The following is a 17,853-nucleotide window of genomic DNA, read 5'->3' on the forward strand; positions in this document are numbered from 1 at the left end:
TTCTCCTCACTTCCTGTATTTTTAACAATTGTTACAACAGAAAACAACATTCAAAACCATCCTCTTTATTACTTACTAAGGGACAATTACTTTTCCTCAAAAAGTTGAATGCCTTTCTCGGTTTGCCCATGCATTATAGTTTGGAGAGAAATTTCAAATATGAAGTAATACAACATTTTTTTCTCTTACTACCTACTTTCTCAGCTTTGTAGAAATGCATATGTAGCAATTTAGCTTTCAACTGAAAGACTGACAGATATTGAGAAACATTTAGTATCTGAAAACGTTCAATAAAAAAGCAAAGTTCATGTTGTGATAGCTGATAAGGAATTAGAGTGGACTACAAAGTGCATATAAGTGCATACAGTGCTGTGTAAAGAGTTTTGAATGAACCTCTTGGCAGACATGAGTTTCTGCAACGTTATTAGATTTCTTTTTTTTTTGGTGACATTTAGACTGAATGAAGGTGGAAAGCTGCTAGTTGTACCGCAAGATGGAAGCCATTGGCTCAGCATGCAAAACTTGGTGGAGGAGTTGTCCCACAGAGGTCATGAGAGTGTTGTGGTTGTCCCGGATGTTAACTTTCACTTTAAGAATTTAGACCAATTCACAGTGAGGACTTTTTCTGCTCCATACACCAAAGAATATATGGAATCAATGATAAAAGACTATACTGATACACTGTTTGAAGAGAGAACAGGCTTACAGAAAGCAATGTATATGTATGATAGGATGGTGAATATGAGAAAATCTTATGTAGCGGTCTGTCAGAACTTTCTTTACAATGAAACTCTTATCAATGATTTGGAAACATTCAAGTTTGATGCTATGTTGACTGATCCAGTTCTCCCATGTGGAGAGATATTAGCAGACCATTTATCTATTCCAACTGTGTTCTTCATGAGAGCGGCTTTTTTTGGGGTTGACCAGGAAGCAACCCAGTCTCCCAGCCCACTTTCCTATGTGCCACGATTCTTCACTGAGTACACTGACCACATGACCTTCAAAGAAAGAGTAAAAAACTTTCTGTTGAGATATGCGGAGCTGATTATGTGCCGAATTTTCTATGCTCCTTTTGCCGAACTGGCATCACAATTTCTGCACAGGGAGGTCACAGTTGTGGACCTTTTTAGTCGGGCTTCAATCTGGTTATTAAGATATGACTTTGCCTTTGAATTTCCAAGACCTTTAATGCCAAGCATGGTATTTATTGGAGGAATCAACTGTGCTAAGAAGAAGCATCTAAACCAGGTAGAAATTGGTGTTAAAACTATTTGAATGAAAAAACAAATGCATGCAATCCAGCATGCCAAGTTGTGAATGGGCCTTAATTAACCACTTTCAGACCGGACCACTTTTTGCGATTCGGCACTGCGTCGCTTTAACTGACAATTGCGCGGTCGTGCGACGTGGCTCCCAAACAAAATTAACGTCCTTTTTTTCCCACAAATAGAGCTTTCTTTTGGTGGTATTTGATCACCCCTGCGGTTTTTATTTTTTGCGCTATAAACAAAAATAGAGCGATAATTTTGAAAAAAACGCATTATTTTTTACTTTTTGTAATAATAAATATCCCCCAAAAATCTATAAAAAAAAAAATTTTCCCTCAGTTTAGGCTGATACGTATTCTTCTACATATTTTTGGTAAAAAAAATCGCAATAAGCGATTATTGATTGGTTTGCGCAAAAGTTATAGCGTTTACAAAATAGGGATAGTTTTATAGCATTTTTATTAATAATTTTTTATTATTTTTTTTTTTTACTAGTAATGGCGGCGATCTGCGATTTTTATTGTGACTGCGACATTGTGGGGGACCCATCGGACATTTTTGACACATTTTTGGGACCATTGTCATTTATACAGTAATCACTGCTATATAAATGCAGTGATTCCTGTGTAAATGACACTGGCAGTGAAAGGGTTAACCAGTGGGTGGCAGTGTAGGGTTAAGTGTTCCTAGGGGTGTGTTACTAACTGTGGGGGGGTTGGGCTTTCATTTAGTGTACACTGATCTCTGCTCCAATCACATGGAGCAGAGATCAGCGTCACTAGTTGCTAGGCAGAATGGAAAAATGTTGTTTATACAGCATTTCCTCCATTCGGCCGCTCCGTGAGACGATCGCGGGGATGCCCGCGGCGATCGAGTCCGCGGGTCCCGCGACCGGACTCACGGGGGTCCCGACCAGCATGGGAGCGTGCCGCCGCCGGCGCGCTCCCGATGGCACGGCGGCAACGAATATTGGACGTACATGTACGCCAATATGCCTGCCCGTGCCATTCTGTCGACGTACATCGTCGTGCGCTGGTGGGGAAGTGGTTAAAGACCAGTAATGAATTTGACAGAAAAAAAAAAGATATTGGCGTTAAATTGCTACTTGTATCTCTGAAGTTAAAGATGTGAATGGTCCTACAAGTTTGCATTTTATTTTGGAGTTATAGAAAACCATATAGCCAAATCCTGCAAATATAAATAATTTAGTATCAGATCACTTCACAAGCATCTCCATAAGAGACAAAAGAGCTCAAATGTTTCTTCTTATTGGGATTGATTTGCTTGAAGGTAAATAGGATGTTCACTTTGCAAGGGAATTTGCCCCAGAGCCTAGTGAATGAGGTGAAGCTCTGCTTCCTTCATTGAATCATGTACAAAGAAAAATGCAATTTTTTTATTATCCTTGCATGTGAGTGGGTATTCTTTGCAAAAGGAGCCACATTCATTAAACTCTGGAACTAACTCCCTTACAAAGTGAATAGTCTATTTGCCTTTAATAATTCAACTCCCTTGTGTTGTATGAGGATAGCAGACATGCTCTAAACCAGTGTGAAAATCAATAACAAGGTTGTGCTGAAAAGAATACCAGAGGGAACCCACCTATGTGCAGCATTAGGAAAACGTTACAACGGACAGAAGAGCTGACGCGTTTCACACTATCAAACAGTGCTTAATCATAGCTATGATTAAGCACTGTTTGATAGTGTGAAACGCGTCAGTTCTTGTCCATCAAACAGTGCTTAATCATAACTTTGATTAAGCACTGTTTGATAGTGTGAAATGCGTCAGCTCTTCTGTCCGTTCTGCTGCGGCATGTATTTTTTGATTCCTTTTGACAAATAAAGGGTATTTTTTGGAGTGCGGCTGTCCAAAATTTGTCTCAAATTTCATTGCTATATGCATTGCCAACATCTGTGGATTCCAAACTAGAGGGGAGGTTTATTCCAATCTGACCTGCCTGGAGCGGTGATATCCCTTTCTCCATTAGAAAAATTATTAACGATAAAAAGACAATAAACAACTCGCACAGGTAGCAAATATGGCACCTGTCATAAGCATATCACGGTACAGACCCCATGTGGATACATGGCAGATCACTCCAATCCAGGAACCAGCCTCACTGCAGCTGGCTGGGTATAGACATGTGCAGAATTAAAAAATGTGTTTTGTTTCGATTTGTTATTTGCATAAATTTGTTTAGTTAAATTCGTTTAATCCATTTTAATTTGTTTTCGGAATTAGTTTCCTTTATTCATATTTGAATCAATTAAAATTTTTGGAATTTGAATTCAAATCGTCTTTGAATCAATTTCAAACAATTTTCAAATTCAAATAGTTTTCAAATTCAAATAGTTTTTAAATTCAAATAGTTTTCCAATTCGAAAAATTTTCTAATGTGGAAAATTTTCGAATTTGAATGGTTTTTAATTTGAAAAGTTTTCTGAGTTCCAAAGAGAATAAAATAGAAAAGAAGATAAATGAATAGAATAGAAAACAAATTGAATAGGAAAGAATATAACAGAAAATAAAAGAATATAATATAATAAAGTAAAACAGAACAAAAAGTGAACAGAAAATAAAAGCACAGAATAGAATAAAATAGAATAGAAAAATAGAATAGAATAAAATATAATTAAAAAAAGAATAAAATAGAATATAACCATCTTTTGAAATTCGAATAGGAAAGAATAGAATACAAAAGAATATAAGTAAAAAAACAATAGAATATAATAGAAACAATATAGCCATTTCCCAAAATTCAAATAGAATCAATTTGAATAGAATAGAAAATAATATGTTAGAATAGAATAGAATAGAAAATAATAGAATAGAATAGAAAAACAACATAATAAAGGAAGAGCAATTGGTTTTTATAGGAATACACCATTTATTTTAAAAGCAATAGAGTCTGACTCTGAAGGAAGGTACCTATTTATTAAAGGTTCCCTGTTTAACTATGAGTATGCATTTGTTAATATTTACTGCCCAAATAGTCACCCTTGTGTCTTTTTGAGAAAGATATTGAGAAACTAAAAAATTTTAAGGAGGGGAAAGTTATTATGGCAGGAGACTTTAATTTTGTGCTTGATCCAACTCTTGATACTCTAATATCAAGAGTTGATATATATTAATATTTTAGGACCAACATGGAGAAAACTGAGATATTAAATATCTCTGTCTCCTCAACTGAGGGTAGGCTTCTCAGAGCTCTCTTTCACTTTGTGTGGAAACAAAAGGGAGAAATAATAGACTTAATCCAAAAAATGTGTGGACATGAAATCGGGCTGGATCCTTGGCAATGTTTGTTCCATGCGATAAATTTCACAAGGAAGAAATATAGAACAGCAATTATTCCTTTTTTGCTGAATGCGGCAAAGGCACTGATCCCCAAACATTGGGGGTCTAAGAAGGCCCCATCAATAAAGGAGCGGTTTAGGGAGGTAGATAAGACTAGGCTTATGGAGGAAGTAATCCACTTGCAAAATGACTCTGAAGCAAGATTTGCTAGTATTTGGAAAGAATGGTCAGAATTTAAACAATCTCCGGTATACAGGAGTTATATGGGAATTGAGGGGGGTAGTTAGGGTCCTGCGCTGGGCCCCTTCCCTTCTCCTTCCTTCCTCCCTTTTTTTCTTCTCCCCCCCCTTTTCTATGCCCCTCATGAAGAGGCACATTATTAGGGGTATATAGTGGTGGTTGAGATATGGTTCTCTCCACCTCATAAATAAATAAAGAAAAGGGTAAGGGAGGATCACAGATTCACTAGTGTGTGTGTGCACTGTGTGTGTATAGACATATACATAAAAGAGATATTAATAAATAAGGTAGGAGTAGGGGGGGTGTTTATTAAATAAATAATATAGACTAGAGTGGGGATGGGGGACATTCACTACACGGGGGGGGGGGTGGAATGAGAGTGTGTGGGGGGGGGGAGAGGGTTGTATATAAAAGCACATTATAAATTTAAAGAGGAAGGGGGAGGGATGAGAGGAGAGGGAGTGAAAAGGGGAAGTAGGGAGGGTTTGTATTTAATTTTTTAATTTTAATTTTTTTGGGGGGGTGGGTTGTGAAGAGGGGATTGGGAGCTAAGGGCGCAGTATCCTTGCCTCCACACTTAACAGGAAACAAGGAGATAGGGAGAAAGGGGGAAGAAGGGAGAGAGGAAAGGGGAAAGTAAAAGAAAATGTTTTGACTATACATTTTTTCAGAAATGTGGCCATTCGAGAGGGTATGATAAAGGATAGATCCAAGGTTTGTCTTTTTTCTTGTTTTTGCATTTGTAAATGTGTATGTATTTTCCCTTTTTTGAATGTTTTATATTCATGTATTGGAAATTATGTATTGGAAATTATAAAAAAATAATTTAAATGAAAAGAAAAACAACATAATATAATAGAAAGAATATAACTATGTTCCTCTTCTAATTTATTATTTTCTATTCTATAGAATCGAAAATAATAGAATAGTATAGAAAAACAACATAATAGAATAGAAAGAATATAACCATCTTCCTTTTCTAATTTATTATTTTCTGTTCTATTCAAATTAGAATTGATTTGATTTGAACTTTGGGAAATGGTTATATTCTATTGTTTTTAAAAGTCTATAATTTTTCTATTTGTTTATTATAGAAAAAAGGGAGGGCTATGGACTTTCTAGGCACAATTACAAAAATTGTTATTTAAAAAGGTATAATTTTATTTACAAAAATAGCAATACATTTATAAACATCTTAGCCACTTAAGGACCAACTCCTGCACATATACGTCGGCAGAATGGCATGGCTGGGCACAAGCACGTACCTGTACGTTGCTTTGTAAGTGCCCAGCCATGGGTCCCAAAAACGTGTCAAAAATGTCCGATGTGTCCGCCATAATCCCGCAGTCACAATAAAAATCGCTGATAGCCGCCATTACTAGTAAAAAAAAAATTAATAAAAATGCTATAAAACTATCCCCTATTTTGTAAACGCTATAACTTTTGCGCAAACCAATCAATAATCGCTAATTGCGATTTTTTTTTTAACCAAAAATATGTAGAAGAATACGTATCGGCCTAAACTGAGGAAAAAAATGTTTTTTTTTATATATTTTTTGGGGATATTTATTATAGCAAAAAGTTAAAAAAATGTAATTTTTTTCAAAATTATCTCTCTATTTTTGTTTATAGCGCAAAAAATAAAAACCACAGAGGTGATCAAATACCACCAAAAGAAAGCTCTATTTGTGGGAAAAAAAAGACGCCAATTTTGTTTGAGAGCCACGTCGCATGACCGCACAATTGTCAGTTAAAGCGATGCAGTGCCGAATCGCAAATAGGGGCCTGGTCCTTTGGGTGCAAATTGGTCTGGGGCTTAAGTGGTTAAAAAATCATAAGCAATCATGGGTTCATCAACAAAAGATGTTACTGCTATTAGTACCGTAGCCATAATAGAATTATTAGTAGGAAGAAGACATTTTCTTCAATATTAACCAGCCCAAGACTTTGGTATAATAGACAACGTTGTGGAATATCAAGGATGACTGAGTGCTGATGCTGGATTCGTGCTTGACATGTTTTGCGTACCTTTACGCTTCTTCTGTAAAAAATTTATAACATTACTGACAAGAAGATAATAAAGATTTATGGTGGTATATTGTTACCATCTAGGATATAAATCTGCAATATCCCAGCAAGGGAGTGGAGATACTTTTTGAAACACATTGTAACAATTGCCAGAAAGTCGGCGTTGGATGAGAGACCACTGGACTCAGGCTAGTCTGTTTTACCACTGTTACTCCCTGTTTGAACAGCACGGGTTTTCTTTTTTATCTTGCTGCTTCTCACTGGAGGATGATTAAAAATTTTGGTTTTCCGTCTTTTTGATTGCACCCTTGCGGAATTTTTTTAACCTTTGTTGTGCTGGCTCCAACCTATTATAATTACCAGTGCTCTCCATACCAAGTCCTCCTCTTTTTTGAGCTCCCCTTTGACTGCAGAAACATAATATATACCTGAATCTCTCTCCCTTCCTGGGATATTGCAGATTTATATCCTAGATGGTAACAATATACCACTATAAATATTTATTATCTTCTTGTCAGTACCATTATAAATTTGCTCCAGAAGAAGCATAAAGGTACGCGAAACATGTCGAGCACGAATCCAGCATCAGCACTCAGTCATCCTTGATGTTCCGCAACTTTGTCTATTATACCAAAGTCTTGGACTGGTTAATATTGAAGTAAATGTTTTCTTCCTACTATTAATTATATTATGGCTAAGGTACTAATAGCGGTAACATCTTTTGTTGATGAACCCATGATTGCTTATGACTTTTTAAGATGTTTATAAATGTATTGCTATTTTTGTAAATAAAATTATACCTTTTTAAATAACAATGTTTGTAATTGTGCCTAGAAAGTCCATAGCCCTCCCTTTTTTCTTTTTTCTTGACTTTAATTCAGGACATGGCACGCTCATTTACTATTTGTGTATCCACCACACCACATGGTGTATTGATACACTTATCGTCTTTTCATGTTTGTTTATAATATTCTTTTCTATTCTATTATTTTATATTCTATTCTTTTCTATTAAAATAAAAATTTATTCTATTCAAAATTTGAATTTCAGAAGATAGTTATATTCATTCTATTCTATTCTGTTGCTTTTTTCTATACAATTATGTTATTTTCAATTCTATGCTAATCTATTCTTTTCTATTCAAAATTTAAATTTCGGGAAGATGGTTCTATTCATTCTATTCTATTCTGATATTTTTTTTCTGTACTATTTGTGCCATATACATTCACCTGGCATTCTGGTATCTAAGTCTCTAGGTCATTTGTGTTTGATTTTTTTTTTTTGTGCCATACAATGTGTATTCAAAGTTCATTTCTGAAAAGAAATTTCAGCTCAGGCTACAGTAACATTCATTCTGCGGAACCTCTGGATCTAGTCATGTGGACCTGGGTCATGGGCTTCAGTTTTATTGGAATTCTTCTTTTCTCCAAAGCATTTAGACTAAGTGAAATTGCTTGTTATACCACAAGATTGGAGGCTCTGGTTCGCCATGAGAAGTTGTCCCAAAGAGGTCACCAGATTGTTATGGTAGTCCCTGAAGTACATTTTTACATAAATAAGTTGGATAATGTCACAGTGAGAACTTTTACTGTACCCTTTAACAAATAGTTTATGGAATCGATGGAAAAGAGACTGGTCATGATATATTTTAATACCGGCCTGTTCTGCAAGATGTGAAGTTTATGTATGATAGAATAGTAAATATAACCAGTTTTGTAGTTACTCAGTGTGAGTACTTACTGCGAAATGACTCCCTTATCAAATATTTGGAAGACTACAAGTTTGATGTTATGTTGAATGACCCTGTCTACCCTTGTGGAGAAATCATTGCTGAACATCTTTCTATACAGTCCGTGTCTTTCATAATGGGGGCTTTCTTCGGTGCAGACCTGGAAGCAACACAGTTTCCAGTCCCAGCTTCTTATGTTCCCAGATTCTTTACTGTGTACACCGACCATATGGAGTTTTCCCAGAGAGCGAAAAACTTTATAATAAGTTACATTGACCAGATTGTATGCCGCTGTCAGGTCACCTGAGACCAGGTGACAATTGCACTCCATAGGAGTCGGAAGTGCACCGCTAGGTAGTGGACCTTAGGACTGACTGCTGCGGAGATTCAGGACACAGGTCTACAGGATCACTAACACAGATCCCAATGGGAGCTGGAGCATAGATTTCCCAGGGCGCGGAGTCTAAGAGCCAGCGGGTGTTCGCCAGAGCCTCCAGTGGTGAGGATGGACTTCGCTGCAGTCTGGCTCCAGGTCGCGGCCCCTAGGGTCTCACAGCTCACGCTCACAGTAGACTACAGGAGAAGGAAGCAGCAGACTGGACCAACAAGGATAGTAAGGGGATACGGTAGAGGTCAGAGCAACCAGCAGACAGGAACAACAGAGTACACGCCAAAGGTTCAGGGTCACAGGCAGACAGGGATGGTCAGGGACATGCAAAAGGTCAAGGTCACAAGCAGACAGGAATCATTGAGAACACGCCAAGGTCGGTAACAGAGTCAAACATAGAGCACACGGCAAGCAGGAACCAGGAAGCCAAACACACAATGAATACACAATGGTTGATCAGCACTGTTGGCTTGTAGTGCACAGGCTAATATAGGGTTCCCTAATAGGGCCTGGGGTGGAGCCATGCTTAGAGGAGAGGTTATAAAAACCACCAGGTGGAAGTGGCTGGCCTCTTAGTCAGAACACATGAGGGGAGGTAAGCAACCAGAGGAAGATCACTGCATAACCATGACAGCCACTTATTCTATGCACCCTATGCCCGTTTAGCTTCAGACTACTTGCAAAAGGATGTCACGGTTATGGATCTTATTAAAGATACTTTTAGACTCATATGCTGTGGTATGTTATTGCCATCATCCCTATATTGTAAACCAGATTTGATACCTCAAAATGGATGTGATTTTTAAGGCAATATACAAAAAATATATAATTCTTATAGAAAAATATTTTTTATTATAAATACAAAAAGAAAAAATACTATATATATATATATATATATATATATATATATATATATATATATATATATATATAAAAATCAATAATGTAACATGATTATATAATCATACAATCCTGCATTAAACAATACAGCATACATGAACATATAGAACAGATGAGAGGCTATTCCAACGCGTTTCGAAAAGTGCATATAAATAGTTTCTTCTTCAGGGAAGCCACTCTCTGAAAGCACATAATATACAATAAATATAACACATTTAAAAAATACACAAAAAAAGAAGAATAAATATTTATATATCATCATTTACATAGATAGAGCCAACATTGGACTACTCACATGTTCACCCTTTACATCAAGGAGACGATTCTGTATCCCTCACCAGAACAGCCCAAAAAGGAAGGATCATCTGTTGGTTTACCACTGTACTGCAAAGCCCAGGAGTCAAGAGGACTCAACAATAGATGAACAAAAAAACTTCCTTTTAACATGTCATACGGCCCAGGTGTGAAAAAACAACTGAGCCCTCAATCACCAGGAAAAAGGGGAAAACCTAAGGCAGAAAGAACGATAAAGAAGCTTTTAACTTTTCTTCTACTTCGCCATTTCTTTCGAAAATAGAGAAAATGTTACTATTACTTATGGCAATATTGAGGTATAAAACCTCATCCAAAGTCCAAAGACCAAAAACCTCAATTCCCACATCTTTCTGCCATTGCACCCTAGTCCTGGAGACATGTGAGGAGTTACCACCCTTTTGGGCTCCTGGCGTCTGCCTTAAATAGCCCGAATCAGGGTGACCGGCGCCAAATAATCCTCCAATCAAAAGTGCTCTTTAGGTGGAAGGGGAGGGGCCTGCCACACTTTATTTACAACCAATAAACCAATAATGCATGTACATCCAGACAATCTAGGACATTATCATTCACCAACTCACCAAAAATACATTGCCCACACATCAGAGAGCCCATCTTTATCACCAACATAACCCATCGGTGGAGGGCCTCTCCGTGGAATCCATTCCAGCCAAACGGCGCCGCCGTTACCTAGACGACGGAGTCGTCACTGTCATCCCGTCCACATCCGGTTCGTTATCTTCACCCGGAATCCGGTTCTTATCGTTCTTTCTGACTTAGGTTTTCCCCTTTTTCCTGGTGATTGAGGGCTCAGTTGTTTTTTCACACCTGGGCCGTATGACATGTTAAAAGGAAGTTTTTTGTCCATCTATTGTTGAGTCCTCTTGACTCCTGGGCTTTGCAGTACAGTGGTAAACCAACAGATGATCCTTCCTTTTTAGGCTGTTCTGGTGAGGGAGACAGAATCGTCTCCTTGATGTAAAGGGTGAACATGTGAGTAGTCCAATGTTGGCGCTATCTATGTAAATGATGATATATAAATATTTCTTCTTCTTTTTTATGTGTATTTTTTGATTGTGTTATATATATATTGTATATTATGTGCTTTCAGAGAGTGGCTTCCCTGAAGAAGAAACTATTTATATGCACTTTTCGAAACGCGTTGGAATAGCCGCTCATCCGTTCTATATATTCATGTATGCTGTATTGTTTAATGCAGGATTGTATGATTATATAATCATGTTACATTATTGATTTTTTTTATATATATATATATATAGTATTTTTTCTTTTTGTATTTATAATAAAAAATATTTTTCTATAAGAATTATATATTTTTTGTATATTGCCTTAAAAATCCCATCCATTTTGAGGTATCAAATCTGGTTTACAGTTATGGATCTTTTCAGTAGAGCTCCATTTGGCTGCTAAGATAAGACGTTGTATTCAAATTTCCTAGACCTACTATGCCAAACATGATCTTTATAAGAGGCATCAATTGTGTTCGAAGAAACCCTCTGACTCAAATAGGTGCAATGCTTGCTACTGCCTTTAAAACCTGTGTTTCTTTGTTTTTTTAACTGTTGTGTTATTATTCATTGTCAGGAAATAACAGGGATGAATTTGCCAACCAGCATACCAGGCCTTTGTGAATTAAGGTGCAACTCAAGCCAATTTTTTTAATATAATTTTGATTAGAGTGAGGAAGAGTTACAGCCCCTGTTTTACAGTTGTCTATGTTCCCATGCAGAAAGTTCTCCTCACTTCCTGTATTTTTAACAATTGTTACAACAGAAAACAAGAGCTTCCAAAACCATCCTCTTTATTACCGTATTTATCGGCGTATAACACGCACTTTTTCCCCCTTAAAATCAGGGGAAAGTCGTGGGTGCGTGTTATACGCCGATCCCCACTATCTGCGAGTCAAAAATACCGAGCGCGGCCGAAAAATACAGAGCGCAGCCGAAAAATACCGAGCGCCGCCGAAAAATACCGAGCCGGTTGCTCGGCTCCGCTCATAGTCCCGCCTCCCTGCTGTTTCTCTAGCGAGCGCTGCTGAAAAAGACCAAGCCGACTGTACTGTGTACTCGGCTCGGCTCGGCTTGCAGTCCCGCCCATACTGGGCGGGACTGCGAGCGGAGCCCAGCCGAATACACAGTACAGATGGCTCGGTATTTTTAGGCGGCGCTCGCTCGGTCTGTCTCGGCTGCAGGAAATTTAAACATGGCCAAGCTGCAAATGACACTGCAAAGCTGCAAACAGCGTGGGGCAAGCTGCAAATGACACTGATCATTCTGCAATGATGGACAAGGCTGCAGATGCACACTGATAAGGCTGCATTGACTGGCATTTAAATGTAAGTTTTTTTTCCCTTAAACTTCCCTCCTAAAATGTTTTTCCTTAAAATGCCCTCCTAAACTTGAGGTGCGTGTTATACGCCGGCGCGTGTTATACCCCGATAAATACGGTACTTACTGAGGGACAATTACTTTTCCTCAAAAAGTTCATGTTGTGATAGCTGATAAGGATTTAGAATGGACTACAAAGTGCATATACGTGCATACAGTGCTGTGTAAAGAGTTTTGAATGAACCTCTTGGCAGACATGAGTTTTTGCAACATTCTTAGATTTCTTTTTTTTTTGGTGACATTTAGACTGAATGAAGGTGGAAAGCTGCTAGTTGTACCGCAAGATGGAAACCATTGGCTCAGCATGCGAAACTTGGTGGAGGAGTTGTCCCACAGAGGTCATGAGAGTGTTGTGGTTGTCCCGGATGTTAACCTTCACTTTAAGAATTTAGACCAATTCACAGTGAGGACTTTTTCTGCTCCATACACCATAGAATATTTGGAATCAATGATAGGAGACTATACTGATGCAGTGTTTGGAGAGAGAACAGGCTTCCAGAAAGCAATGTATATGTATGATAGGCTGGTGACCATGAGAAATTCTTGTGTAGCAGCCTGTCAGAAACTTCTTTACAATGAAACTCTTATCAATGATTTGGAAACATTCAAGTTTGATGCTATGTTGACTGATCCGTTTTTCCCATGTGGAGAGATAGTAGCAGAACATTTATCTATTCCAACTGTGCACTTCATGAGAGCGGCTTTATTTGGGGTTGACCAGGAAGCAACCCAGTCTCCCAGCCCACTTTCCTATGTGCCAAGATTCTTCACTGAGTACACTGACCACATGACCTTCAAAGAAAGAGTAAAAAACCTTCTGTTGAGCAATGCGGAGCGGATTATGTGCCAAATTTTCTATGCTCCTTTTGCCGAAATGGCATCACAATTTCTGCACAGGGAGGTCACAGTTGTGGACCTTTTTAGTCGGGCTTCAATCTGGCTATTAAGATATGACTTTGCCTTTGAATTTCCAAGACCTTTAATGCCAAGCATGGTATTTATTGGAGGAATCAACTGTGCTAAGAAGAAGCATCTAAACCAGGTAGACATTATTGGTGTTAAAACTATTTGAATGAAAAAAAAAATGCATGCAATCCAGCATGCCAAGTTGTGAATGGGCCTTAATTAAAGACCAGTAATGAATTTAACAGAAAAAAAAAAAAAGATTGGTGTTAAATTGCTACTTGTATCTCTTAACCACCTTCAGACCGGACCATTTTGCTGGTAAATGACCAGAGGTCTTTTTACAATTTGGCACTGCGCTGCTTTAACTGGTAATTGCGCGGTCATGCAATGTTGTACCCAAACAAAATTTGCGTCCTTTTCTTCCCACAAATAGAGCTTTCTTTTGATGGTATTTGATTGCCTCTGCGATTTTTATTTTTTGCGATATAAACGTAAAAAGACCGCAAATTTTGAAAAAAAATGATATTTTCTACTTTTTGTTATTAGAAAAATCCAATAAACTCAATTTTAGTCATACATTTAGGCCAAAATGTATTCAGCCACATGTCTTTGGTAAAAAAAAAGTCAATAATTGTATATTTATTGGTTTGCGCAAAAGTTGTCACATCTACAAACTAAGGTACGTTTTCTGGAATTTACGCAGCTTTTAGTTTACGACTGCCTATCTCATTTCTTGAGGTGCTAAAATGGCAGGGCAGTACAAAACCCCCCCAAATGACCCCATTTTGGAAAGTAGACACCCTAAGGAAATTGATAAGTGGCATGTTGAGCCCATTGAATATTTTATTTTTTTGCCTCAAGCGATTGAATAATGACAAAAAATAATTTTTTTTTTTTTTTTTTACACAAAGTTGTCACTAAATGATATATTGCTCACACATGCTATGGGCATATGTGAAATGACACCCCAAAATAAATTTAGCTGCTTCTCCTGAGTACGGGGATACCACATATGTGGGACTTTTTGGGAGCCTAGCCGCGTACGGGGCCCCGAAAACCAAGCACCGCCTTCAGGCTTTCTAAGGGTGTAAATTTTTGATTTCACTTCTCACTACCTATTACAGTTTTGAAGGCCATAAAATGCCAAGATGGCACAAAACCCCCACAAATGACCCCATTTTAGAAAGTAGACACCCCAAGCTATTTGCTGAGAGGCATTTTGAGTCCATGGAATATTTTATATTTTGCCACAAGTTGCGGGAAAATTACAAACTTTAATTTTTTTTTTTTTTTTTTCACAAAGTTGTCACTAAATGATATATTGCTCATGCATGCCATGGGCATATGGGAAATGACACCCCAAAATAAATTCTGCTGCTTCTCCTGAGTACGGGGATACCACATATGTGGGACTTTTTGGGAGCCTAGCCGCGTACGGGGCCCCGAAAACCAAGCACCGCCTTCAGGCTTTCTAAGGGAGTTACAATTTTGAAGGCCATAAAATGCCAAGATGGCACAAACCCCCCCCAAATGACCCCATTTTGGAAAGTAGACACCCCTAAATTTAGGGGTACACTAGTGAGACTAGGTAATAAATGGCGGATGCCCTGAAACTATAAAAAAAATAACTAACCAACCAGCGTCACCTGTAACAGTTATATGGTGATCACTGGTGAAAGGGTTAACTAGGGGGCAATCAGGGGGCTTTATGCGGTAGTATATGGGGGTCCCTGGCGCAATAAAAAGCTGCGGCGAACCTAAATACCTACCTGCCTAACTAGCGTCACCTGTGACACTAATACAGTGATCAGAAAAATGATCGCTTATTAGGCTGGGTTCACACTGGAGCGATGTGGGAACGCCACGAATGCGCGGCGGGTTCCCGCATCACATGCCTCCCGGCGGCAGTTCACACTGCCCTATGCGAACTGCTGGGAGTGTCAGTAAAATGTTAATGACACCCCCAGATCAGTTCGCATATCGCAGTGCGATCTGCAAACTCGGATCGCATGGTGTGAACACCCATGCGATCCGATTCTGCTGCGGACCAAAAAAAGGGTCCCGTGCGAGTTTGCGGCGGGTGCGGCGGGTGCGACACGAATTCAGCCATACTATCTGTATGGCTGAACTCGAATCGCACAGAGATCGGATGTGATTTGCACTGCAGTGCGGTGCGAATCACATCCGTTCTCATAAACCGCTGCAATGTGAACCCAGCCTTAGTGACACTGGCGACGGGGGGTGATCACGGGGTTAAACCTTTATTGGGGGGGTTAGGGGGGTACCTTAGAACTAAAGGGGGCTAACCCTAACAGTTATTATAGTCACAAATGACACCCGCCGGGTGATCAGGGGGTTAAACCTTTATTAGGTAATAAATGGCGGGTGCCCTGAAACTATAAAAAATAACTAACCAACCAGCGTCACCTGTAACAGTTATATGGTGATCACGGGGTTAAACCTTTATTGGGGGGGTTAGGGGGTACCTTAGAACTAAAGGGGGCTAACCCTAACAGTTATTACAGTCACAAATGACACCCGCCGGGTGATCAGGGGGTTAAACCTTTATTAGGTAATAAATGGCGGGTGCCCTGAAACTATAAAAAAATAACTAACCAACCAGCGTCACCTGTAACAGTTATATGGTGATCACTGGTGAAAGGGTTAACTAGGGGGCAATCAGGGGGCTTTATGCGGTAGTATATGGGGGTCCCTGGCGCTATAAAAAGCTGCGGCGAACCTAAATACCTACTTGCCTAACTAGTGTCACCTGTGACACTAATACAGCGATCAGAAAAATGATCGCTTATTAGGCTGGGTTCACACTGGAGCGATGCGGGAACGCCATGAATCCACGGCGGGTTCCCGCATCGCATGCCTCCCGGCGGCAGTTCACACTGCCCTATGCGAACTGCTGGGAGTGTCAGTGAAATGTTAATGACACCCCCAGATCAGTTCGCATATCGCAGTGCGATCTGCAAACTCGGATCGCATGGTGTGAACACCCATGCGATCCGATTCTGCTGCGGGCCAAAAAAAGGGTCCCGTGCGAATTTGCGGCGGGTGCGGCGGGTGCGACACGAATTCAGCCATACTATCTGTATGGCTGAACTTGAATCGCAGAGATCGGATGTGATTTGCACTGCAGTGCGGTGCGAATCACATTCGTTCTCATAAACCGCTGCAATGTGAACCCAGCCTTAGTGACACTGGCGAGGGGGGGTGATCACGGGGTTAAACCTTTATTGGGGGGGTTAGGGGGGCACATTAGAACTAAAGGGGGCTAACCCTAACTGCCCTAACAGTTATTACAGTCACAAATGACACCAATGCAAAAAAAAAAAAAAAAGCAATTGGTGTCACTGTGACTGGGGGGGCAGGGGTAATTGGGGGGTGATCGGGGGGTAAAGGGGGGGTGTGAGTGTGCCTGGCATGTTCTACTGTGTAGTGTAGTGCTTGTGCAACTCACCGATGCTCTCTCCTCGGTGCCGGAACGAAAAATACCGACACGGAGGAGAGAATACATCACTTCCTCTCCTGTGTTTACATTACAGGAGAGGAAGTGATGTCACGGGACATTTTCATTCGTCGGGAGCGATCGCGAGGGGGTGGCCATGAATGAATGGCCGTCCCCTCGTCCGGGATCGCTCCCGAACGAATACCGACCGCCGCAGGCACCGGGCGGGGGCCCGATCGGGCCCCCGACCCGCGGGCAGGCAAGGACGTACATGTAAGCCCTTATGCCTGCCCGTGCCATTCTGTCGACGTACATCGTCGTGCGGCGGTCGGCAAGTGGTTAAGTTAAAGATGTGAACGATCCTACAAGTTTGCATTTTATTTTGGAGTTATAGAAAACCATATAGCCAAATCTTGCAAATATAAATAATTTAGTAGCAGATCACCTCACAAGCAAAACATCTCCATAAGAGACAAAAGAGCTCAACGTTTCTTCTTATTGGGGTTGATTTGCTTGAAGGTAAATAGGCTGTTCACTTTGCAAGGGAATTTGCCCCAGAGCCTAGTGAATGAGGTGAAGCTCTGCTTCCTTCATCGAATCATGTACAAGGAAAAATGCTATTTTTTTTATTTTCTTTGCATGTGAGTGGGTATTCTTTGCAAAAGGAGCCACATTCATTAAACTCTGGGACTAACTCCCTTGCAAAGTGAACAGTCTATTTGCCTTTAGTAATTCAAATCCCTTGTGTTGTATGAGGATTGCAGACATGCTCTAAACCAGTGTGAAAATCAATAACCAGGTTGTGCTGAAAAGAATACCAGAGGGCACCTACCTATGTGCAGCATTAGAAAAACATTAGAACGGGCAGAAGAGCTGACACGTTTCACACTATCAAACAGTGCTTAGTCATGATT

General features: G+C 39.6%; 2 protein-coding genes and 1 pseudogene across 9 annotated transcripts in view; all 3 read left to right on the forward strand.

Moving 5' to 3' along the window:
* Positions 1 to 17,853, forward strand: part of LOC143924139 (UDP-glucuronosyltransferase 1A1-like) — a 253,643-nt gene that overhangs the window by 161,472 nt on the left and 74,318 nt on the right. Inside the window, exon 1 of one of the 8 annotated variants that reach the window (XM_077448210.1) lies at positions 12,866 to 13,618. The exons of the other annotated variants lie outside the window; for them this stretch is intronic. Within the exon in view, the coding sequence (XP_077304336.1) occupies positions 12,881 to 13,618 (738 nt within the window). The 5' untranslated portion in view covers positions 12,866 to 12,880. Of the gene's footprint in view, positions 1 to 12,865; positions 13,619 to 17,853 lie in introns of those variants that run through there. 8 annotated transcript variants of the gene reach the window in all.
* Positions 345 to 12,940, forward strand: LOC143924142 (UDP-glucuronosyltransferase 1A5-like). Its single transcript, XM_077448217.1, has 2 exons — positions 345 to 1,251; positions 12,823 to 12,940. The coding sequence occupies exons 1-2, from the start codon at positions 388 to 390 to the stop codon at positions 12,829 to 12,831; spliced, it is 873 nt and encodes a 290-aa protein (XP_077304343.1). The 5' UTR covers positions 345 to 387; the 3' UTR covers positions 12,832 to 12,940.
* LOC143925181 (UDP-glucuronosyltransferase 1A1-like) lies at positions 8,217 to 11,820 on the forward strand (annotated as a pseudogene).

This window comes from Lithobates pipiens, unplaced genomic scaffold (assembly GCF_037356315.1).
Source record: "Lithobates pipiens isolate NorthernLeopardFrog02 unplaced genomic scaffold, aLitPip1_a1.2 Scaffold_22, whole genome shotgun sequence".
NCBI lineage: Eukaryota > Metazoa > Chordata > Amphibia > Anura > Ranidae > Lithobates > Lithobates pipiens.

Bases quoted from the DNA above. Each gene is read 5' to 3' on its own strand.
- LOC143924142 (XM_077448217.1), top strand. From the start codon at position 388: ATGAACCTCTTGGCAGACATGAGTTTCTGCAACGTTATTAGATTTCTT.